Source organism: Bombyx mori, chromosome 15 (assembly GCF_030269925.1).
Source record: "Bombyx mori chromosome 15, ASM3026992v2".
Taxonomy (NCBI): Eukaryota; Metazoa; Arthropoda; class Insecta; order Lepidoptera; family Bombycidae; genus Bombyx; species Bombyx mori.
The window spans coordinates 12150706-12177366 of NC_085121.1; the positions used below are offsets into that span (position 1 = coordinate 12150706).

General features: G+C 37.3%; 2 protein-coding genes across 4 annotated transcripts in view; both read right to left on the reverse strand.

Moving 5' to 3' along the window:
* Positions 1–14939, reverse strand: part of LOC101737390 (heparan-sulfate 6-O-sulfotransferase 2) — a 129263-nt gene extending 114324 nt beyond the window's left edge. Inside the window, exon 1 of the mRNA XM_004924553.5 lies at positions 14262–14939. Within this exon, the coding sequence (XP_004924610.3) occupies positions 14262–14357 (96 nt within the window). The 5' untranslated portion in view covers positions 14358–14939. The remainder of the gene's footprint in view (positions 1–14261) is intronic.
* Positions 14940–18357: 3418 nt separating this feature from the next.
* Positions 18358–24974, reverse strand: LOC101736882 (YTH domain-containing family protein 3). Of its 3 annotated transcripts, none has more exons than XM_004924549.5 (6): positions 24734–24974; positions 24604–24628; positions 22997–23125; positions 22328–22456; positions 19763–21369; positions 18358–19682 (listed from the first exon to the last, which is right to left on the reverse strand). In XM_004924549.5, the coding sequence occupies exons 1-6, from the start codon at positions 24755–24757 to the stop codon at positions 19641–19643; spliced, it is 1956 nt and encodes a 651-aa protein (XP_004924606.1). In that variant the 5' UTR covers positions 24758–24974; the 3' UTR covers positions 18358–19640. The 3 variants fall into 3 exon arrangements, with proteins under 3 accessions (XP_004924606.1, XP_004924605.1, XP_004924608.1); XM_004924548.5 differs by having other exon boundaries at positions 22325–22456; XM_004924551.5 differs by lacking the exon at positions 22328–22456.
* Positions 24975–26661: the final 1687 nt, after the last annotated feature.

Sequence of the window (26661 nt, forward strand, 5' to 3'; positions counted from 1 at the left end):
GTTTCAAACGTGGCAACGTGGATGGCTCAAACCCATAATTGTAGTCATCTAAGGTTTGTATATAAATGGACTCGGATCAAGAGGGTAACAACACAAAAGGGCGCTCTACTCTTACCCCACTTATTTGTTCGCCTAATGAAGTGGGTGAGGGCTTTTCACTCCACAAACACAGACGAAATGTACAGTACACGTGGATATACATACAGCTGCGATCATTAGTGTAACTGGAATCAAAGTTTTATATTCTTTTTTTCTGCCAATGTCTACGCATGCGGTCTATGTATATTCACATGTTTCCGATGTAGAAAATAACAATAAAGCATATATTTATTTCACAACGCATATCATCGAAATTAGAAGGAATCGCGATATACAGTAATATGTATATGTAAACAAAAAAACTGTAACTGAAGTCTGTACCTTGAAGATACGAAAAAGATCGCCTTATTTGTCTAGTGGTTGATGATTTTGACAGCTGTACCATCGACGAGATTTGATACCTGGTTGATATCTGTATGTACCTACTAATTGTGTAAACGTGAAAGTTTGTGTTTCAAGGTTTGTTACTTAAATTATGCAAAAGCGGAACTTGTTTCAACGAATTTTTGCAGAAATATAGTTTACTTGAATTAACACGTATTTTTTTTTGTGGTAAACGATATGACAAGAGCATCCTCGAGTACATAAATTCATGTTTCTTATATATGTTTCTACTATCAACAACACAGAAAAATCTCCAACAGATGCCCTTCAATATGGGGCCTTTCTTAAAGAAACGATTATGACGTAACGTATCAGTGCATCTACAATCTCTTTGTATATCTCTCTCGTATATATATTTAAGTCGTCCTGGCCTAAAGGATAAGACATCTGCATCTTCATGCATCTGATGCATTCGTGTTGAGCGATGAGAGCGAATTCCAGGCGGGTACTAATTTTTCAATGAAATACGTACTCAAAAAAATATGTTCACGATTGACTTCCACGGTGAAGGAAGAACATCGTGTAATAAAATCAAACCCGCAATATTATAATTTGCGTAATTACTGGTGGCAGGACCTCTTGTGAATCCGCGCGGGTAGGTACCACCTCCCCGCCTATTTCTGCCGTGAAGCAGTAATGCGTTTCGGTTTGAAGGGTGGTGCAGCCGTTGTAACTATACTTGAGGCTTTAGAACTTATATCTCGAGGTGGGTGTCGCATTTACGTTGTAGATGACTATGGGCTGCAGTAACCACTTAACACCAGAAAAAAAAAGAAAAAATATCTATTTGTACTGACTGACAAACACCTTTTTTTTCTTTTTTTTTTTCCACAGGAGAAAATCGCCGGATCCCCACCCGCGCGGCAGGTGGGGTATGTGGGAGTTGAACCTCACTAAAAACTCCTGCCGCTCACAACCGGCGCCCTACCTCGGACCGGGCCGGAGCCCAGTCGGGGCTATTGAAACGGCGGGACAGGGTTGACGCAGAGCACATTACATCCATCCCACCGTCCCACGGACGCCGGACCGGTGGCCGCCAGCGACACGACCACCGGTTCCCTCGTTCAGCGGGCCGAGATCCCGCTTGATGGCGCCGCGTTACACCTTCCCCCAGAGCGGTCGGGGGAACGCGGTCTACCATCACCCGGCTTCCTATTGCGGGTGAGCGTGCAAAGCACGCCACCCCACGTCTGGGTCTCTCCCCGCACAAAACGGGTGGGACCCCTAGCTCTTAGGGGGCCAGGTCACGGATACGACCCCGGTCCCGACCCCCTGCTCGGCGGCGGCGGGTTTCTGCGTAGTGAGGAGAGCTTTCCCTCACTCGCCCCGCCGCCTCCTTCTGCGAGATGGTGCACTCGCAGAAGTCGAGTATAGCCTTCCATGACTCATCGCTGCCAAGCATCGACGCCACGACGCCAGGCAGCGACAAGTCAGGTCCTATCTTTGCGACCAGGACACGGTGCTGCACCTCCCAAGCGGGGACTGACAAACTCCTTAGAAGATATTCAAGTTTTTGTCTACGCTGTTCAAAGTAAGCACATTTGACGGGCGCGGTATTGTTAGCTAAGCGACAATATGTAACAAACAAAAAAAAATTTACTTCACTACCGATATGGTTGTGCATCTACTGGTGGTATGGCCACATCGAATGTGTGCCATTGAACTGTAATTTTCTGCCGCAAAATGCAAATGTTTTACAGTTTGTGGAACAATCATTAAAACACTGCAATTTCTATTTCGTGTTTCGAAGTGAACGGAAACATTCTCATAGTGATGTATACGAGCTCATGATAACACATCAACGATTCGCAGTAAAAAAATTATCATTAATTTCAACTACATTTATTTTACAAATGTATTACGTCAATACAATTTATTTTCAACACGAAAATAATACGCTACTTATCGGTGATAACTTATTTAATTTTGTAAAAATGCAAAATATTACAAGATGAAACTTCCATAATATTATGATTTAAAACTATGAGGGGCATGTTCAAAATATCGCCTACCAAACATTATTTGCTGTACATCTGAATAAAAAACACCCTTTGATACCAGCCCACTGAGTTTCTCGCCGGATCTTCTCAGTGGGTCGCGCTTCCGATCCGGTGGTAGATTCTGCGAAGCACTGCTCTTGCTAGGGCGGTGTTAGCAATTCTCCGGTTTGAGCCCCGTGAGCTCACCTACACAAGCTAGGGTAAGCTGAAATAGCCTCTCAAGGCTATCAGCATAGGTAGGAAAAAAGAAAAAAAACCCTTTGATGAAAGTACCGTACCTGCAGTAGGTAACAGCTACCTATATTATTTCATTTATAAAAAAACATGTATCATCTTTATAATTCGTAACAGATATCGTCTTCTGGCATTAAAACTGTATACATAATCTCAAAACTGTGTGATATTTTCATCTTTGCAACAGTTTTTTTTACCAGATAAATTATCTGTATTTAAAGTAAGATAAAATTATGTATTATTTTTATTAATATTAGTCAAACTATAGGTTATATAAAAACTTAAACTAACCTACGCTCTTTTGACAGTATTTATGAGAAAAATACTGGTGATACCAAATGACTATGCATATTAACTCAATTTCGAATATTTTTGGATATTGTACACTTTTAATGCGAAAAGACGATATAAGTTACGCACAGTAAATCGATCAAAGCGATTCGAATCGGATTACAAGCTCTTGACGCACTCAAGAAACTTGACCGGGCGCCAGATATTAAATCCTCTCTCGGTGTTACATGATACTGTAATAAGTAAATGTATGCAGCTTTGTTCCAGGTACTTTTCGCAAACATTTCCAATGAGTATGAAGTTATGAACTTTTAGAGATTTCTGGAAGATGCAATAAGTTGAAACTGCTGGTTTTTATTGGATTTCGGGGCTGACGATTAAGTCAGGATCTTTCACCGAGCGTGAGCGTTTTTGTTCGTTACAACGACGGACCGAAGTTTTTGTTTTTAATACGCTCTTATTAGCTTCAGACGTATGTATGTTTGTAACGGAATCTTTGAGCATGATTTTGACCCCCTTCAAAACGTCGGATTAACTCGAAATTTGGTATACTTATTAAGGACCGATGACAATTCAATATTTAAAAGTAATTAAAAAAATATATATTGAAAAAATTGAAATTCGATTAAAAAGTGAAAAATAAATAATGGTTTAAAAACTAACAAAAATACGCTTTTATAAAAAATCCAACTAAAAAATAGAAACTAAATTTTTAATATTTATAACTACTTATACCATGCACTCTACGCTTTTTTACAATAAAATCATTTTTTCTTACACTATTTTTAATTCAAATTTATTAAAATTTATTTTCTATTTTTTAGTTGGATTTTCTATAAAAGCGTATTTTGTTAGTTTTTTTTAAGCTCTTATTTGTTTGATGGAGAGATTGCTTGTTGTCTGAAGGTCTTTCCGACTTTACCAGAAAGTGTGGTAACAGACAGAATGCGACTAAATGCTTTCAGTCGAACTTATATAATATTATGTAAACTCATGAAAGTAGCATTGGCGAGATTCAGCTTCTTATCAAAAACTCTATTCTATAATGGCCGCCGCTACACTAAACACCACACGACGCGATTATAAAAAAAAAGATAAATAAGTTTTTTAAATCAATTGAATTTCTCTACCTATACAAAGTAGAAATGAGGTCATTGAGCGAAGACAACACTTTTAACCGATGACCCATACGTATGTGAAATATAATAATATAATAATATATCTATTTATTCAAATAACCAGGTTAATTATATTAGTACATTTCTTAAAGTAATGTTAGTTTAAAAAAAACAATTATGTATTATAGTTTTATAATTAAAATAAATAAATATGCAAATCATTTTTCCCACATTGAAACGGCGCAGCATAGATTCAAATATAATATACACAATCCAACCTACTATTGGGCATAATTTTCAATAGGGCTGTTTGAATCAAAGAAGTCAAGTACAAATTTATTTATTTCAAATTCAATGTCAGTTAACTCACTCTATCAAAGATTGCAAACGGAATCGGTCCTGAGAAGAAACCAAACTCGCCGTAACAGACTCAGCGAGCTGCCAAAACCACTTGACTTCTTCTTAAATCTACGAGCACGTTGTAATTAAATGCCGCTTAAGAACGAACTCCGTTCGAATTGCCGCCAACGCAATGTTTGTTTTAGTTCAAATTATGCAAATCAGATTGCGAATCCGTCAATATGTTATTCAAGTACACTATTTCCCAAAATTATTAAATTTGGAATTTTAACGTCTACAATTTTTTTTTATTGCCCTTTTAGGCTGACGAGCATACGGCCCACCTGATGGTGAGTGGTTACCATGGACTTGGACTTCAGCAATGCCAGGGGCAGAGCTAAGCCGCTGCCTAACTCCTGTACTCAGGAGAAGTAAACATAAGTAAAAAATGTTAGATAGAATAAGGGGAATTTTTAATTGGTCCTCTATTTAAAATTCAAGCAAACTAAATCTCCCGACTAATAATCCACTACATATCAGATAAATGACTGCATAACAAATTAACTATTTGATGACCTAAACATATTTTATTAAAAAAACTATAATTAATCAAAATTAGATGGTCTTTATTTATCTAATTAACAACGAAAACCTAGCTGAAACCACTAATATACAGATTTTAAGACAAAATTACTCGCCGTATAACAAAAATACTGATTTCCACACTAAATTAACCATCTTACAACGGAATTCTAAAACTGCATAACAATTAATGTATGTTTACATTATCAAATTACATTTTTTTTTATTGCTAGATGAGTAGACGAGCTCACAGCCCACCTGGTGTTAAGTGGTTACTGGAGCCCATAGACATTTACGACGTAAATGCGCCACCCACCTTGAGATATAAGTTCTAAGGTCTCAAGTATAGTTACATAGTTACATTCCACGAATTTACTACTAATGTGTTACAAAATATTATGAATAACAACATTTGTGTTGATGTACCCAAACACCTACAATACAAATTCCATTGTATAATATAATTTTCAAAGGCGGCACTTATCGACCCTGTTAATCAAATCCTTAACTGTGCGCAAAGCAATACGTCGCCCGAAGATATTCATGATTCAAGCCAACCTACAACACACCGTACATAATATCTGGCGCTTATTACACGCCCTAACACAAAGTTTCGAATTTCCTATGTTGACACGAGCAACATGACAAAAACCACAACGCGTCCTAATTGCTCACTTTGTGGAGGGATTACTACTCTCTTAATTATCCTTATGTTTATCTTAATGTTATTATCGGGCCTTTCTATTCCGTTTCGCGGAAACAGCCTACCCAGTTTTGAATATGGGTTAAGTAGGTATTTTACAAAACCTTCTAATAAAGTTTGTTTCGACTAAACAAATGAATTAATGGGATATTCGCATGCGTTGGTCCAAGAGTTTGAAGTTTTGGCTACGTCTTTGTGTGTTTTTAATTTCATCTAAAATCATTTCACATTTTTTTTGTTGTTGCTTAGATGGATGGACGAGCTCGCAGCTCACCTGGTGTTTACTGAAGCCCATAGACATCTATAACGTACGCCACCTACTACCATCACTACGTGCGCCACTCACCTTGAGATATAAAGCCTTCGTCAAACAGAACGCGTAATTAGCGCGCGTCAGAGTGCTAAACTAACGCCGCGCTATGACGCCGAGATGTGTTGTACTACTATAGTATATAACATACCGTCAAACAGAGCCCCAGCGCTATAAGTACGCAGCGCTTTGTCGCGGCGTTAGGACGCTTTGGCGTCAGGCGTTGTAATTTTTTACAAATTTTATTTTACCGTCCGAGTGAATGTGTATTAAAATACTAGATAATGCCCGAAAAAATGATATAAATAGTTAGAAAATACCCATACTTATACAATGCCACATCTGAATCACTCGATTTCTTAATACTTTTAAATTTTCACACTGCTATCGAGGGCACTATGATTTGGCGAATGCGTTGCGTCAAGGAGCGTTAGACTCATCTAGTCAATTTGTGTAACATGAAAAGAGCGCGACGTTAAGTAGGCGGCGCTAAGTACGCGTTCTGTTTGACGAAGGCTTAAGTTCTAAGGTCTCAGTATAGTTACAACGGCTGCCCCACCCTTCGAACTGAAACGCATTACTGCTTCACGGCAGAAATAGGCGAGGTGGTGGTACCTACGCCTGCGGACTCACAAGAGGTCCTACCATCAGTAAAAATTACAACCATCTCGGTTGTCATTCCCTATATTCCCTGAACGAATATTGAGTGCACAAATATGATTTCTTGTTTAACTTGAATAAACCTAAGTCAACTGATCACTAGATTGTCGTGAGTTATTGCGGTATTTATCCGTTAGGCATTTGGTCAGTGGGCCGGGCTGTAGGCGTTCCTGGCCAAGTGTTATCCTGTCTATTTATTACCGATTCAGTTAACGATCGATCCGACCCGACAGGCTCAAACACCACTCCATTACTGGGCATAGGCCGTGGACGCGTGCGGCGTGCGAAGAACCACAACTCCTTGTCTCACCAACGCTAAGCGATCGTATGCCCATAACGAGTACTGACACTTGAATTTCGAGTTACCTTGGCCCCGCCTGCAGGATTCTACGAACTGAATTAATTAAAAAAACTTGTGTGCGATGAAGAATGTCTTTTTAATTTATTGTTTCACTGAGAGAGTAAAATTCATAGAGCTAATCTACAATTTAAAGCAACAGAATCGCTTACATAATTTTAGTTATTACGCAGTTACTATATTACTAGAGGTCCCGCAGTAGTCGAAATTCGACTATAATTAATTAGAATTGTAAGTTTGTACACTATTATGATTGTATTTTATAGTTCTATAATCAGAAATTTCGCCAAGACTACACTATAAAAAACATTAACAAAGACAAACAATATTTAATCAATACTCAATTTGACAACAGACGTCAAGAACAAAATAAATAGTATGCATGCGTGTGTGCGTCAAAGACATGGTATGTAGTGTGTGTAATGTTTTCTTTATCGATTTAATGTATCTTTTATGTATTATTTTAAAAAAATATTAGCATTGTGCACTTCTTCTCTATATTCTGTATAAGTGTGGAAAATTTCATACTCCTCCGTCCACGCAATTTTCGTAAAAAGGGATACAAAGTTTTTGCTTCGCGTATTAATATATAGATTCTAAGTAATTCGTACTAGTAATGAATTTGACATGGCACCACCTACATTTAGAATTTATTTTAATAGCGCCGAGGTTTCCGATTTCCACCATCCGCCAACGATAGACGAACGCCACGGCATGTCTTTTCGCAATGAATGGGTATATTGACTTGTATAATTTATAACTAGTGAAACAGAAACACGTAGCATACTGATTAATGTTGAATATGTGATACACAGCCAAATTTTTGAAATGACTTGCAGATCACGTCTACAACGTGGAGGGTACAAGTACAGAAAACTTCGCTGAAGTGCCTACAACAACTTTACAAAAAAACAGATACATATTAACCTATCATTCAATCAGGAGGTATAGCTTTTTGGTTGAATATTACGCCATCCCATTGCTTTTGTACCTCTTTTAATGAATGTTGTATGGTTAGACTAGTATGGAAGGCAGCTAGTTTGGCGGTAGTCAGAGGAAGGAGGACGAAGAAATAGGAAGGAAAATAAGATGCAGGTACTACAATGAACAAATAATTAGGAAATAGGGAATTAGAAAAGTAACAAAAGGTCCTAAGCCAGATTGTCTATTTTTCTGTGAGATCTAAAAAGCTCAACTACACATTCCGAATAGATAGTACATCTATACAGTAATAAGTGAAGGTAGTCATCTCGATCGATAGGGGTGCGGAAATTTCTTACCTATGTCTATGGTACTAGTCTATGGTCTACTCAGTTAACATTATTTCATTCTTTATTGTATTAGTTCCTTTATTTAATTTTTATTTTATATTAGTAGTTGACAATTTTAATTTTAATAATTTTAATTCTCTTTCATTTGATTTTATTTTATTTTTATTTAAATATTATGTAAGTAATTGTATGACAAATTTTACGGGCTTAAGTTGCCTGAAATAAAAGCATTTTTATTTTTTTTAACCAATAACTGACATTTAATAGGTGAACGTTAATATCCTAATTATAGAAACTCGACACAAAGCCTCTTCGATAGTCAAATCATGACATGACATGACATGATGTAAAATTGGTTTAAAAAAGTACAACGGGATGTATTTTTGAAGAAAATAAAATTGAAAGTCTTTTTTTATAGATTTTTTTATTTCATAGAAGTTATCTTGTAATAACATTATTTAAAATTCCTAACAGAAGTGTGTTTGTATAGTATATTAACGATTTACAGAAAAATAATACGATTAGATAGATTAATTTTCCTTTTGGTTTATGTTTTCTTTTTGGTCATCACAGAAGAACATTTGAGTAGATTTGAATGATTATTAGCGAATGATAGATTAAATATTTATAATTGTGAATAAAAAACACATTAATCTTCTAAACCTTATTTCTGGGTCTACGAAAACGGAAAATCGAGAAGTAGTAAAACATTTCTCAATGATTTCATTCGTAACTTCAGAACCAACTTAATATCAGATACTTTCAAATTGATAAATAATACGGGCCTAATACGTTCATGATAAACGAACAACACCGTCTAATAAAATGCCCGCACGAATTATTAATTCCATAATTACTGGAAGTAGGGCATCGGTGATTTGAGCCCGCAGGGGTAGTTCCCACCACCATATTTCTAGCGACAAGCACGAAAAAATCATTTCGACTTGCAGTATAAGACAACCGTCACTACAATAATATGAAGACTTTGATAACTTCGATGTCGGAACTCAAGTTACCCACCCTAGCACGTTTTGATATCATGGAATCTGGTAACTTCACCCAATGTAGATCGTGAAGCCGGGATGTGCAGGAAGCATATAAAGAATGTATAGATTGCATTTGTAGCATCACTTGGTTCATAATGAACTCTCGTCGCCTTAGATACGTCATTACGGATCCTCCCGATCCATTAACGGTGCTTTTAGGTGCCTCAACCACCAGTCACCGACCGAAGGGCTCGGCGAATAAATTAACCCACAGACACAGCCCACTGAGTTTCTCGCCGGATCTTCTCAGTGGGTCGCGACTCGCGTTTCCGATCTAGTGGTAGATTCTGCAAAGCACTGCTCTTGCTAGGACCAGTGTTAGAAACACCTCCGGTTTGAATCCCGAAAGCTCACCTACACGCTAGGGTAACGCTGATATAGCCTCTCAAGGCTATTTATTTAATATTACTGTTATATATATTTTTGGTATATTAGTGTTTATGTAAAATGTTTTATTTATGTATATATATTTGTTTTTTTCAGTCAGTCGGTAAGTACATAGCGATTCATTTCTATACCCTATATGATTCTTGCCCACGTTTTTAGCGATAAAACCACCCATTGCAGTTTTCGGTGTTTAATTCGGTGCATACTCCTAACTCTTTACTGCTGTTATCAACGTCCAGACAAAAACTTGATTAAGTCTACTAATTAATCTACGAAATGGAAACAAGATTACTTAAAACGAACACGAAGGGGACTCTGTGTTTATTACGAGGCGTAAATCCTTTCAAAAATGATTCATTGATATTCTATTACAACATTCTCTCGAATGATGCACAAAAACACTCCATTACTCCTTTAGCAGTAACGCGGCATCAGAAACTGGATATATACGTTACTTTTTGCGGTACGCCTTCGTCCGATCGTAAAAACGAATTAAATCAGGCGGCGCGGCCTGCTGCCACTTCTTAATTAGGCCGACATGCCTGCCAAGGGAGAGCGTTGCATAATATGAGAATCGTACACAACCAGCCAACGTTGGGAGAGTTATATTGCAAAATTATTATGATCATCTCATTTAACTGAGTCGAGCACAAACAGATATATATTCTTTCGTGTTAACATCTTTTTATTTCCAATTATATTTTTATGTTTTAACTTGTGTGTTCTTAGTGCGAGTTTTTTTTATTTTCACGATTGCATAAAAGTTAACTCAACTTTATATGGAGTCGGAACAGAGTCGCTAACGGCAAACTCACACGAAGCCCACTGATTATAATTATTATTCGTATTCGAAAACGTAAACACACTTTTTTTTCCTTTCATACAGTAATCGACCGACATGATTATTTACGAAGACAGTTTACTGGGTCGAAGGTTATAAATTAAACGGGTTAAGCCACGATACTTACAATTTTTGTTTTGTTTGTGTACTAACGTAAATAGGCAGAAATGCTCGCCGCTTATCAGACGCCAAGCGGTTTCCTAATTTCACACACCGGTTGCGTTTGAATTCTAGATACCTTTTTATTGGCATTGGAGGCTGCACATCTCGCGATCTACCTGATCATATTTTTTTTCCTAACTATTCTAGTAACCTCGAAGATTTACACTAGATTCGCAGAACGAGTAAGTGAGCCCACGGAGCCCTAATCCGAAGACCTGATCGTAAGAGGTCGACTTCCTTCACATACATTGGCCAACGGAAACGACAAGGGACATTACCTTATACAAAGGCCTCTTTTTAAGCCGGTAGTAGAAATTCTACTGCTGTCGATATTTGAAACCGGAACGAGCAATATTCAGGATAATGCTACAGAGCCGTGCTCGCTCACATTATTATTGCCCATTAACTACCACCACCACCAATAACCCAAACTTAAATAAATTCACTGTGTATGTTATCTTTGCCATCTATATGGTAAACTTTGGCCTAATTTAAATAGCGAAAACATTCGTGGATAATTAAATTACTATATTATTACGTACTAGCGACCCGCCCTCGCTTCGCTTCGGAAACTGTAATTTATTATTGATTTCTCCACTATTTAATGGATGTTATTATACATATAACCTTTACTCTTCAGTCACTCTATCTATTAAAAAAAACCACATCAAAATCCGTTGCGTAGTTTTAAAGATTTAAGCATACACAGGGACAGATATAAGGACAGAGAAAGCGACTTTGTTTTATACTATGAAGTGATAGTTGATACTACTGTAAATTGCTACATTTGTATTAAGTAAGCTAATTAATTGCCTTACTACGCGATTCTTATTATTGTTAGCCTCAACGAAATCAGTAGATTTTATACTCATAAAATGCACAAACATCATTCCTCGAGATTGTCGATACTAAGTTGTTTGCATTAAATTGGTCTAAGTGATGAGGCCACCACTAAATTAGCTCATATGCATTGTGCTATTATTTTTTATGCCTTTATTACCAGTTTTATTTATTGCTTAGATTGGTCGACGAGGTCACAGTCCTCCTGGTGTTACGTGGTTACTGGAGCCCATAGACATCTTCAAATTAAATGCGCCACCCACCTTGAGATATAAGTTCTATGGTCTCAGTATACTTACAACGGCCACCCCACCCTTCAAACCGAAACGCATTACTGCTTCACGGCAGAAATAGGCGGGGTGGTGATAGCTAGCCGTGCGGACTCACATGAGGTCCTACCACCAGTAATTACACAAATTATAATTTTGCGGGTTTGATTTTTATTACACGATGTTACTCCTTCACCGTGGAAGTAGATCGTGCACATTTGTTAAGTACGTATTTCACTAGAAAAATTAGTACTCGCCTGCGGCATTCGCACACCGCTGCATCGCTAGATACGAATGCACCGGACGTCTTGTCCTTTAGGCCACGACGACTTCAAGATTACCAGATTTAAATAGAAAAACTGTACTGTATTCTAATAAGGTTACGATACTTAACTTGCTTTCCTTAAAAAATCCAAGATAATTTAACTTTAACAGCTAGTATGTGTTTTCATGATAGGCCCCTCAGCCTTTGCTGCATTCAATATCGCGGCTTACACCTCAAATTATTATTATCCTGGTCAGAAAATATCAGGCGTAATAAATATGTAGGTAAATTTTCGAGCTTATCGTATTGAAGTAAACACTGAGTTATTTCACAAATCTAATTTAAAAACAACAAACACCTCATGTTTGCATGCATTTCGAATGTTTTTTTTTTTTATGAGCAACATCAATTATTCTGTTTCTCGTTTTTTGAGATTTTTTAAAAAAATATTCTACTATGTTACCGTTGTCATCAATTTATATCCTTTAGTAAAAATATGCTAGATATAATTGATTCTATGTGAGACATGTTATAATTGAAATTAATGTAAGCCTTTTTTATTCAGTTTTCTATTCTCATTATATTCGTGTAGATTTTGATTCTAGGTTCTTTTGTAATTATTTGCCATGGGCAGCTGAGTTATTACCCACCTGGCGTTAATTATGATTACTGTTATTACCATTGGCAACTTAATATATTAGCTTTAAGTCTCAATTACAAGAAAATGGTTGTTGTTCAAATTTCAGTAATTTAAGTTCTTTCCATTAATAGCTAATAATGTCCTGTTGAATTATTATATGTGAATTATTCATTTATAGTATTTGCAAAAGTTTTATTGCTAATGATAGAAATTTTTTGTGTGCCTTTGGATAAGAGATCTGTACTGGCCAGCACATAATAATGTTATAGATATGAGCGGTTTTATTTAAAAGAATAAATTTAAATAAAAGGAAGTTATTCATTTCATATTGTAGTCAATGTGATGTTTAAATTAATATATTATGTGATTTCCTGAATGACATTTTGACTATTTATTATGGTTTATATATATTTAATTTATGTCATGAATAAATTACTTATAACTATTTATTAATTTTAGTAATCCTTCCTAATTTATAAATATCACATTTATAGATCATATTTTAGATTACATAAAACCTTTTGTTATATGTTGGGGGTATAAAATTAAAAGATGACATTAAAAACACCAGTATTAGGTACAGGATAGAAAACAAAGCATATGTCATGTTTTAGGAAAGAAAAATGGATACAAAGGGCATTTGAGAGATGACACCAGAAGTAGTTGTTGTGACTGGTAGAGGATAATTTAAGGCACCAAAACCTTTCTACATGAAATTAGTTGCCAGCAGAAATCAATAAGGAAGTTAGAGGATGCTTTTGGTGCTTAGTAAGCACTGCTTACTACACCAAATTCAGAGACCTTCTGTAAGCTGCTATTTATCTAATGACAATTTGAAATTTAACAATATTTTATTTCATTTATCTTAAGTATTTTCTAATTTTACTACATGTCATTTTTGACTTGTCGATAAAGTCAAACTACATTATATTATTGTTCCTGGTGGTATTGATGGTGTGTTATTTACTGCAATTTACTGATGGTGATCCTGTCAGTATTCAAATCCTTCTTTTCAAATTTCCACAGCGTTTAAGTAGGCTCAGTATACACAAGATGCTAGAATGACTGTGGTGTTAAATTTAAGAACACTATTGGAACCTTAATGCTGAAGTGCTTAGAACTTGATCATGATTATTCACATTTTTTTTAAAAACTACATCCATTCTAACCGAATAACAGACCAGCGATTCAATATGGACCAATATCAGTATTTACATGGCAGTCCGAACAACATTGCTAAAATAAATAATTTATACAGCTGTTTTAGTCAGAATCAGTTAGTAGACTCAAGTGTAAATCTTCAAAATAAATATCATTTGTACCACAAGAATTATTCTTATTTATCACCAAATTGTTTAATTTGAAGTGGATCATTTTTTAGTTCAATGATAGTAATTGTGTGAAATCTTATCTAAATATTTTTTTTATTTTACAAACACAAGTAAATAATACAAAACCTTACCTGGTCTGGGCAAAAATATCCAAAGGCTACCATGCCAAACAGTGATAACAACAAACAGAAGGCTATCACTTTTCGTAGCTTCGATCTCGGCTCCATTGTTTTAATGTGTAGATAGTTCTCGGCAGGAACACAGTGAAATCACTAGAAACTTGCACTAACACACTTTTTTGCATTTCGACCAGGTGCATGTCTCATTTTTACAATAATATTCCAGGCACACTCCTTAACTCAATTTTCTGTCCAGCATCAACGTCCTTAATATGTAAATGAAAGCAGAAAAGTTTTCTATTTTCAATTTATATTAGCTTCAACTGTTTTATTCCGAAATCACATACGAGATGTTATGACATTAGACGAAAATAAAGAGCTGCGTTAGAATCTGGCACACGAACGATGTCTAGAGAGCGACTGGCTGATCGGCGGACAGAACTGGGAAACAGCGACTCTGTGTAAATGAACACAAACAAACAAGTCCTCATAAGTACAAACTTCCTACAATCGCCATCACTCTGATAACCATTTTGTTATAATTATTTCTCTATCTTATCGGATATGTAAAAAAGTCAAACACTTTGATAATTTGCTTCAATTCACACATTTTTGATACTTATATATAAATCAGAATCTACGATTTCTGTTTTGGAGACGAGAATTCATTGACATTGACACTTGATAGCTGCCAAAAACATTATTATATTAACCATTAGATAGTAAAGATATTGTGGCCTATACAGCCAAACTCATTAGCCATTTGTTAAAAATGTCAAAGCCGGTTTTATATTTTATAAAAAGTTAAATGGAGAGTCATATAAAACTATGACAAGAAAGAGACCTCACATGCATTAGTTTAAAACTTTCTTGTTGTTTTATTTAGTTGAACAAGTGAATTGAACCTACCCCACGAATGCGAAGCTGGATTAATTTCTTTGAGGCAAAAGATTAAGTTTTTCGGCATGGATACCAACACCGTATCTGTGCCACGAAGCAGTACTGCGCTCTGATTTGATGCATGAGTCACTCATGAAACTGTGTTGTCCAAGAGTACGTTAACGCTGTAATGTTTGTACTGCGCTCTGATTTGATGCATAAGTCACTCATGAAACTGTGTTGTCCAAGAGTAGGTTAACGCTGTAATGTTTGTACCGTTCGCGTTGTGGACATTTACGGGAAACTTCAATAGCACTAAACCCTTTTGGTTGCATGTCTCAATAGGCGCCTAAATTATTCACTGAAGTATGGGTAGTAGCATTTTCTGAGTGTTAAGCTACAAACTGCGACCGCCACCCCACATTTACCAATGTAAGATCGTATTTTAAATTTGCACGATTAGAAACCATTCAATCATGCGTTCTAGTTTGAGAGATGTTAAATGTATACATTTAGGTACACTGTATCTATCAATCTGAAATATACACGGTATCTAGTAGAAATCATAAAATACATTTATTTTGAACGTATGAATGGAATATTTTTTATTAGATAAGATGGAAACTATTCACGACATACGATGTGGATGTCTCGTTAGACTATTCTATATAGATAGATAGATAATAAGACTATTCTAGCCTGACCCAGGAATGAATTTACCAGCAGACTTAGGCAGTTAGGCTTAGGGTGACAAATATATGTGTGAAGAACGGTATTTTTTCATTAGTTCACACGGGCACACTAGATTTATTAAAAAAGAAAGTGATTGTCCGTATTCTTGTTTTTTTTTTCCTAACTAAACTGATAGCATTGAGAGGCTATGTCAGCGTCGCCTTAAGTAGTAGGTGAGCTCACGGGGCTCAAACCTGTGTGCTGAGTGCGAGTTTTTTAACTTTCTCGATAGCGTAAAAGTTAGCTCATATTTTTATGGAATGGGATCGTTCCCGCACGTTTGCCGATAGGGGCGCTATTCCAACTGCATACAAAATAGGGTTACCTTTTACGCTATCGAGAACGTTATGAAACTCGCACTAAGCACACTGATGACGTTGCTAACACGAACCCTAGCAAGAGCCGTGCTTCGCAGAATCTACCACCGGATCGGAAACGCGACCTCACTGAGAAGATCCGGCGAGAAACTCAGTGGGCTGTGTCTGAGGGTTAATTTACTCGTAGAGTCCTTGGTCACAAGCGACGGGTTCGACGAGAACGATGGCCGGTGCTTGAGGTACCTAAAAGCACCGTTAGTGGATCGGGAGGATCCGAAATGACGTATTCTGTGTATTGTTTTTGAACCATAAAAAATACTATGGGAAAAAAATGGAAAGCAAAAATTTTTCGCGAACATAGCGGAAGCAAAATAAAAAAGAGAAATTTCCCTGCAACAGATTGTTCGGCATTCTTTGTCTAAAAAGAATAAAAATATCGGAATTAGCCATAAAAACTTAAATGCTATTGTGTCGTGTGTATTAATAAAGAAAATTACTTCAATCATCAGATTTGTCGCAAAAAAAAAAGATAGAAAATTATTATAGCTTGATTGAACTCTTTTTTGTCTTTTAAAAGTTTATAAATATTATTTATTTGCGTATCCTTAAAGCACATTATTGTGTTAGTATTATAAATCATCGTAGGGTTTTATTAGCTCAAAAGCTATTTCTGGTGCGATTTCAATAAAATCAATACATAGGTATACTAATATAGTATTATAGCTGACAATTGCAAAACATGAAATGTAAACTATCCAGTGCCGAGCGGCAGAAAGAGTTAGGATGATAAATACCCACCCGTCCGATCTTAGGAATATCTCCGAATTTCTGATACTAGAAAAATCTATGTGGTAAAAATCGAGGCAAAGGTTATCCTTGGGCCCGCGGTCCGTAACCACATAATCCGCGTGCTCCCTATGAGGTTCGCCCCCCTGGCTGAAAAAAAAGTTATAAGATACGTATTTGTGTATTTTTCTAAGTTATTTAGGTTTAGGTTGGTTTTTACGGTGGACTTGCCGACCGTTGGTGAGTCGTTTGCTTGGGAAGGTGCTTGCGCCGGATCGGAGCTGCGCCGACGATATATGTGACTTGCAAGCTCACGGTCTGTCCTTTGAGTGACGCCATATCTTCGTCGCACCGATATGTAAACTTGTCAGCGATATCAGCACGGCAGCAAGCTGTGGCAGACGATGCTTTACTTCTCTAAGTACCTACGAGAGCGCTCTTCTCTCTTCGCACCCACCCATCGCCGTCGAGCCGGAGGGCATTCACGGTGGATCTCTCCCGAATTAGAGACCTTTGAGGGAGAACAAGACGTATAACTTGCTATACTCAAGTTTTGCAAAAGCTCGACCGGGCGACGAATGACCCACGGAGATTCTGCCCCACCTGTGTGCTTAGTGCGAGTTTCTTAACGTTCTCGATAGCGTAAAAGTTAACCCAATTTTGTATGCAGTTGGAACAGCGCCCCTAGCGGCAAACGTACGAACACGATCCCATTCCATACAAATATGAGCTAACTTTTACGCTATCGAGAACGTTAAAAAACTCGCACTAAGCTCACAGGTGGCTTTTACTGTGGGTAGAGATTCGTGCGTAGAACTTCACGTAATTCTTATTTAATAACTAGAAGTAGAAATGTCACTATTTTTTTAATAATAATAATAGGTATTTACTTAAATTTTGTAGGGTCGCCGCATACCATGAATTTTAAGATACTTATAATTTTTCAATTTTATGTTCAAGCCAGTAATAATTGTAGAACTCATTCCAAATTGCAATTAGAATTATTAATCAAGAATAGACCTAGTAGGTATTCCTTATGGCCTTTTCGCGCACGACTATTACGAATTATTTTTGTCACAATGTTATTTATTTACAGATATACTAAAATAAAATATCAAGGATCCAAGCTGATAAAGTTCAATCATCACAATTTTGACTTTGGTTGACTGGTTTTTTTTTTTCTTCTTGATCGGAGATACCAATACCATGCGAGCACGCCACACAATTAAAAGCAGTCTCCTCACCTTTGTGGTTTTGCACGAAAATAAATCCAAGAGGAAATTCTTCATTTGTAGATAAAACAAACTACATAAAAACGTGACTAATTTAGAACAAAGTGCTTCAATTATATAAACTTGGCGCAGGATAGGTGGTTTTAAAATAACACCCTATGATTTCTACAGTAGGCTTTTAATACATTTACTAGATGTAAAAATTTGCAGTAGTGGAATCTACAAAGTACGATAAAAATTATAAAGGAACAAATTTATAAAAAAAAACAACATTGAAATAAAAACAGCGTTTTCGTTTAGTATTGAATGCATCAAGCAAAGTATAAACTACTTTTGAATGTTCAACAAAAACGAGAAGTAGCTAGCTACAAAATAGTCTACTAAACAAAATACCCGATGTTCACCATCTTCTGAACTCAACAAGGCACTTTCAAACTATGGCAGGGAAAATAACGTAGGGACAAAAAAAGCAATAATCTTTTAACATTTATCACGATAACCATCTTATTGATTGTCAAGTTTCTCTCGTCACACTGTAGTTTTACTTACAAATAGAACATTACTTTTGAAAAGAACACATATACAGATATACATAACATTAATGATTCAACAATGAACAGTACATAATCTAAAACTCGAATAACAGCCCCTTTTGGCCAGCAAATTGGTCACAGTTACCATAACTAAACACCAGTCTCCCATGCACTGCACATTTATTACAAGATATAATGAAATCATGTTAAATTACATAAAATTGAACGGACCAGAGTAAAACTGAACTAAATGCCACGAGAGAATTCATTCTTGTTCCATATATTGGTATTAAAAATGTATACAAAAGTTCCATACCCCATTTGATTATAATGTTTGTAATATAAAAATTACAATAAGTCATGATGACATTTCACATTATCAATATAGGCATGAGGTATTATACCATTATAAAACTAGAGCCTGTGCTCTATTTTAAGTTTTATTATTTCATAACATCAATCCCAATCAAAAGGATCATCACCTCTCACCACGGAAATTCCTAGTTATAAAAATTACTATATTATATTGATTCAGTCCACGAATTTGAAAATAAAGTCCACGATTTCACTGGCCGCGGCGCGTTACTGACGGCACGACATGCTTCGGCATTTAATTACAACATCTGTCCACTAGGCATTTGTTTAAATGTTCATTCAGTACAAAACATTATTTAGCACATATTTAAATTTGTTGAAAGTTTTTTTTAGCAATGCACTGTTTAAAACAACTTTATGTAACATTGTTCTGACTAAAACGCAACATTCACCGGTCACGTCTTCTCCTGCATTTTCTGATTCCCCTCTATATACGTCTCCCGACATACGTTTGATGTACTGCTTTACCAATTAATAAGGCGACTACTAGTTGTCTATGGGGAGAAGCCTGTCCTCGTCCAAGATCGTCTGACAGAATTAATTGCGGGGACGTCCTCGACCTCGGGAACCATCTCGGTCCTAAAATCATACCATTATAATATTATTCGCAGAGCACTAGTGTGTGTGATAAATTTTTAATTGAGTGAAGCTATACGAACCTTATGTTGAGGCCTGTAACCTGAATCACGATATGAATAGTCTCTGTTCTCACGTTCGTCACGGTGCTCGCGGTAATCACGTGCGTCGCGATGGTCGCGCGAGTCTCTCGGGTCACGTTGGTCACGTTGGTCACGCTGGTCACGTTGGTCGCGTTGGTCCCGCGGGTCCCGCGGCTCGCGGTACTCACGCGTGTCGCGCATGTCTCGCGGCTCTCTCGCCCCGTCTCTGTGCTCGCGTCCGTCCCTGTGCTCGCGATGCTCACGATAGTTGCGATAGCCGCGACCGCCCTCGTGTTCGTCCCGGCTACTTTCCGGGTGGGCGGGGACCTTTCGCGAATCCTCCTCTTCTTGACGCCGTTCATAATGAATAAAATCATCGAATATGGACGTCGAGTGACAGTAGCAGTGCATTATGCGTAAGACCTGTAGGCCTTTGGGGTGGGGCACTTCTTGAGTATCACGCGAGTTTGTCACTGGTTTATTTTCATTATTTTCCAATTTTATATGACGGAGCTGTGCATTCGGCACGTCCTTCACATAAATCCACTTGACACGAAACTGCCCTTTCCATTTATCCTGCGACCAGACGCTAGAATTGGAATTATAATCTACTGCGCTCATCATACGAGCCATTCCACAGAAATGTCCACTTCCATTTACTGAGAAAAATAGATAAACCATTCCACCTTCCTTCTCCCTCTCGCGGTAAGCAGCATCGAGACGTTTGTTACCATGTTCTGTGCTGCACCAGATCTCGTATTTGATACTACGATGTATGTCATCTTCTGAATAAGATTTAATAACAAAGAATCGAGTCATCGGGGCAGTCAAGTCAAACTCCTTGGGATTGTAATCGTTTTTAATACGGAGTTCATCAAGCACAGGATGAGGTACTTGTGGAACAGCAACTGGTGGTGGTGGTTGCGAGACGATTGGTGGGGCTGGCATCGGAGGGCGCGGCTGATGAGGCTGCATGGGTTGATGCGGAGGTGGAGCACGAGGTGCATGGGCCCATGAAGGTGGAGGCTGGTGTTGCGGAGGCGGCGGCCCGCGCTGCTGGATTGGAACAGATACTGGAGCTGGAACCGGAGCAGGTGTAGGCATAGGCTGTTGTGCCGGCACCGGGGGTTGCATAGTTGGAGGCAGCGGTGGTGGTGCACTTACGATATTAGCAGATTTACCTGCCTCCCACGTGCTTATATCCATATTGTGCTTGCCGGGTATTATAGGTGGGGGCGGCATACCAGGCCCTTTCTTCTTTATTACGCCGCTCTGCGAAGAAGGCGCCGGCTTTGCCGGCTGACTGGCAATTGACGCCCAAGTCATCTTTTTGGGTTGTGAAACTGAAGAGATATCTTTGAGCTCTGGTTGACGGTCCTTGTCCTGTTTGTGGTCACCAAGGGACAGGGCTTGTACCCCAGCTTCAACTGTTTTAACACCATCTGGCACGTAAAGTCCATCAGCCCTATAGTAATCATCATATTGTTTTGCACGACCTAACTGACCCCATGTCGAATAGTCACCGTTGCCGTGAAAATAGTTGAAGGTGGAGGCAGGTTGTCCAAATGCCGCTGTTGAGAATGGAGTAGTTGAAGGTCCAAACACACCTGAAATTAAATTTTAAATAATTTGTAATTACACTAGTAGTCAATATCTAAAACCGCTCTGAACATAACTGCTAATTTATTTTTTTATATCCCTTTTTCAACTGGAAAACTTTCAATGGGGTCACGTTTTGCCTGAGCGATTACCAAATTGTTGTAGAGGTGACACCGAAACGGGACTGCTGACGTATTTACACCTAGAGACATGAAGATCGAATACATTGAAACGACAGTTATCTAGCTGTCTCAATCTTCTAACCGGAACGCAAGATTACTTCGCGGCAGAAATAAGCAGCTAGGTGCTCCATACTACTCTACTCTAATCTAAGATAAGTATAAGGAGTATTACAGTCGAAATATTTAATGTATAAAGGACTAATGGGAAAAGCAACAGAAGTAGCCCACACATCATGATAAATAGACATTCAGGCGTAAACATCTAATCCTGATAGATTAAATCAATTACTTAATAACATACAATTCATTAAGTAACATGATTATTTATTGTAATACATTTCGCATTTTAGTTTAGTTTTGTTGGAAATTTGCATACGTTTTATGGGGGCATTTCAGGAAAAGATAGATAAACACCTCTAAATGATTCGGAAGGTGACAGTAGCGCAAGTGAATCAGTGGGCATGATACGTGTAAGAATGTAAGCACTTACACCAAAACACGAGACAAGCGCGGTTCCACGATGGCAGAAGTTATAGTGCAAACTCTAATCCTATGTCCAACTAATACCCGATTTATGTTCTACACGGTTAAACAGGCTTAATTTATAGTTCAGAGCGATCAAAGTTTAGACGAAATTTAACATTACTTATGAGCAATTATATTTAAACAATGTTAACCTAAACAAAAAAAATGGCTTGTTGTCATAAGCACTATCTTCCACGAAAATTTGTAAAATTTTACATCAGTGACATCTTTTCCCTGTTACTGAATAAATACTAGCTACCATCCATTCCATAAGAATCGTGAGGATTGTATCCTCCGAGGAAAGTCATCGGGTCTGTTCCATTTGTGGACCATGTCCCATCCCCGACTCCAAAAGCTTGATAAGGAAGTGCTGTTGTACCGTAATAACCTGAAATGACGGAAAATAGTTTCCTCAGGACATATCCCATTTTTCTTAATGTTTTTAATTATGTGTTGTAACTGTAATATTAACACTCTCATAGGACCATTACGACAGTTTTTTTAATGAAATATGATAGATGATGTATCAGTTTATAAATAAAATCTAAAAACCAAAATTAGTCATGGCAGTTTTTCTGCCTATTGGCTTTAAAGTGTGTTAACTAAACTACACTTTGATTTTCTTACTGCAATTGAGGTGTCTCTAACTTTTTTTGTCATTCTTGATCTTATTTACAGATTACAACACTTCCTTTTAAAAAGACCAAATACCAACATTACAAAATTTTCATTTAATAATTCATTGAAATATTTATTTACAGTTTAACAATTGTTTTAATTAATGAAATTTGAAATCTTAATTTGATTATCCTTTTTAATTTAAAATCAAAATTAACTTTTTTTTTCATATTAGTCTCATTTATTAGTAATGAAAATTTTATAGGTATGTTTTAATGAAAATAACAATATCAAAAAAATAAGTACCTACCTGCCGCGCTGTAGGGGTCGGCCGACGAGATAGGAGGCGCATAAGAAGGTTGCTGTTGATGCCGCCATGGTACCTCAGCTAACTCGTCACCGCCGCTTTCTAAATGTTGTTCTTTCGGTGCATTTGTAACTGTTAAATATAAACGATATCTTAATAGCTTTCATAGGTACACAGTCTATCTTACATTAAGCTGTTAGCAAGTACATAAGGATTACTGAATATAAACACCATCAACACCTTAAGACATAGTGTTAAAATCTCAACTACATTTGAATAGTGACAATCTAAACCAATCAGCACATGGCACTAGACTAGATTAGTTTTAGAAATTGATAACCACATTGTTCTTTCCTTTTTAGCATTAAGTTCTCTTAACATCAGTGTTCAAACACACAGTTCAAAGCCACATTTATTTATTTATTATTAACATTCCTGTGAGTTTTCAGTTGAGAGCATACACATATTGTGTTAGATTGTCAAACAATTGCATGTGAATTGACTTGATAGTTGCCAAAAATAACAAAATACCATCCTTTCCAACTGGTGTAATAGAAAATAATCACTGGACTATGATAATTTATAGGGTACAGGATACTGATTGTAGATATTAGAGAAAAAAAACTATGATAATTACTGGTGAATGGGCAACAGTATTCTGAGTATTACACTCATTTACCAGTAGTAGAGGGGATAATAAGCCCGCACAAGTAGATACACCCATCCTGCCTATTTAAACCATTATGCAGTAGTCTTCCAGTTCAAAGGAAAGACAGTTATTATCCTCTATAATTAGGACTCTGGCCTCGTGCCTCAAGGTGAGTGATAACATACTTTGGTCCCAGCACCCACTTTACACCAGGTGGTACACCAATGTAATATAATAGCTTTTTACAGTTCCTTCTTTTTCACTTAGCAAGTATATGAAATATTGTAAACCAACTCAAAGCTTTCTGAACTGGATTTATTTAATGTTTAGTCTTAGAACATATGTTATTTTTCTGTTCCCTTTTCCAATACCTTTGGTTCTAACTACAAATACAACATCTCATTTATTAGGTGTTTTAAATTAAGAGTACATCTTAACATTTAACTGCATTTAATTCTGATTACTAAAACTAGTTTATGCAAATTATGTCTCATATCAAGAACAAAAAGTATTTAATTTGGTAACTGCAATGTGACATTACTTAGAAACAAAATCGCTTTAGTAAAAATCACTGGATTAGTTTTCTAAAATGTAAATTTAAATGATAACTTACAATATTGTACAATACAATACATCTCTAAATCCACTGTTTCTATGTATAGATGAATGGAATCGTTATTGATTCATAGCTGTCCGAAATATAAGTAGGTGTTAGTGGGTAGACACATCAACTCCTACGTAAACACGCCAAAAGCAAAAGTAGTGTCAGAATAAACAATTTCATTCTCTACTAAAAACAACACCATCTGATTTAATATAATTGCACTGAGGCAACTAAGTGAAAGTTACAGGTAGACAGCTAATTATTACTTAGTTATTACGATCATTGAACACTTAGTTGACCGGTAACGCCGATCCTCCTACGGAGAAAACACTGCAACGTCATAAGTATACACTTTACCTTGATTCCCTTGCCCTTTCATCCGCTATGACCGCCATAAACATGAAACAAGAAGGAATACAACATAATTAACTAATGAGATGCTTTTAGACCTACAATTATTAATCTATATCGTTTAATAGAAAAATACCTGATCTGACACGCCTGCTGACATTGGCCGGGATTTTAAGACCTAAAACACTTATTGAAGTCTTTAATCACAGCAATTACGAAAGGAATCACATCGGTTTCACTACACTGAGTCTTACAAATATGAGAGTCACCAAATAATGTCAAAAATGTCCGTAGTGTACAAAAATTCACATAACATCCGACATAAAACGTACGGAGTTGGACGTTTGGTAATGGCGACTTACAGGTGTTGCCATTTTATGTTGAATTTATCTGTAATTTTTGCTAAATTATCATTTTATTTTAGTTGTTGTGTAAATCACAAATAATTGCTTATTTAAAAATCGAGTGTTAATGCACGTGAGTTGAATAACAGTACATACTTATTGTGTTTGTTTGAATAATTGCATTGGTTTTTTTTCGATTTGTTGAAATCGATGTTGCTGCTAATTGAAATCGATAAATAAGATATTATGTGTCCTGTTGCTATCCGCATTAAAATATCTATCAAATAAAAATATTTGTGGACTCGCAGAAGGAGAAGGCTGAACGGAAGAGGGAGGGCTCTTCTTTCCTCTGAGCGCCATGGCGCCAATGCCAAGCCGGGCGTCGGAGGAGGCCGTTTTTCCAGCTCCGGCCCCAATGGGACAACACATCAGCGGCTTGTCGGCACTGAATGTATTGTGTAATCTGGTCGGCGGTTTCTTGTTCTGATCTGGCTGGTTCTGACCCAGTGGGTATCCCAGAACACCAGCGGCACCACCCAGATGGCCTGACGGGCTGACATGACGTGCCGCGGAGACCGGCGTCGTAGGTCGGCGACGATCGCTTCGACGAACCGTGCGTCAGTCAGGCATCCTCGGAGTGGCGCCATGAGTCTGGTTGTAGTGTTAACTAAGGGAATCCTTCTACTGTGCCCGGGTCCCTACACCGGGCAAAGATTTGATGTCGAGTGAGAGAATGCAAAGCCCCTTGGCTCGAAAAAAAGAAGCTGATATTTATGCAAACAAACATTAATTATGTTAATACTTTAAAAATAACAATATCTGAAGGGTTTTTAAGTAATCTTGGCATAAGAAGGGATAATACGTCCAGTTCACTGGTATTAAGCGAAGCGATTTTCATCACCATTATCAGCCTATAGATATCCACTACTAGATATAGGTATCTCCCATAGTTTGCTCTCGTGGTGCCGGTACCCAGCGGATTCTGCCGATCTTCAACAGGCCATCGATCGGAGGCCTACCTTCGCTTTGTGCTCTTTTGCGTAGTCACCACTCTAAAACTTTTTGCCTCCAGCAGCTATCGGCTTTACAAGCAAGATGTTCTCTAATTCCTGCACTCTGCACTTATATTTCGCAATCCTTCGAGCTATGATGGCTTTCATGCTTTTTTCTGCGAATCTTGTCGTTATTCTTAGTTTGAATGCACAGAAAAACTCCTAGCACAGATCTTCTCCATTGCTACTTGGGTGATTTTGAGCCTTCTGTTAAAGCCTGTTGTGAGCAATCACTTTCACTATCATTTACCATCACTGACAGCACACACTAGTTAAAACTTCGTTTTGAAACAGTCGGGTTTATGCGTAGTTTCTTGATCGCCGCTCTCAGGGTCAACGATCAAACCTCTTCTGAAGTTGGACTTGCGTAGTAAGAATATCTGGCCCAGGTGATTAATTATCGGTGTTTAAATCCCGAAATACGTACTTAATAGGTTTTTAACAAGGAATTCGACAGCTAATTGGCGATTGGTTATCGCATTACGCTGTTAACGTACCCGAAGAATGCTAATGCCCATTTTCCGCTGATTCTCACGTGTATACCACTCCCACCGCGAGACGTGAAATCGAATTCAATGAAATGGTTCAATGGTTAAATTATGATTATTAGAACCTTTTAAACTGAAACTTATGATTGATTCGGAGCAGATTTGACAGCATAGTTTTTT

Bases quoted from the DNA above. Each gene is read 5' to 3' on its own strand.
- LOC101736882 (XM_004924548.5), bottom strand. From the start codon at position 24,757: ATGTCAGCAGGCGTGTCAGATCAG. The intron at 23,126-24,603 runs GTAAAGTGTATA...TATATTTAACAG, and splicing joins GAAAGGGCAAGGGAATCAAG to TTACAAATGCACCGAAAGAA. The intron at 21,370-22,324 runs GCTAGTATTTAT...ATTTAATTTCAG, and splicing joins TTCTTATGGAATGGATGGTA to GTGTGTTTGGACCTTCAACT.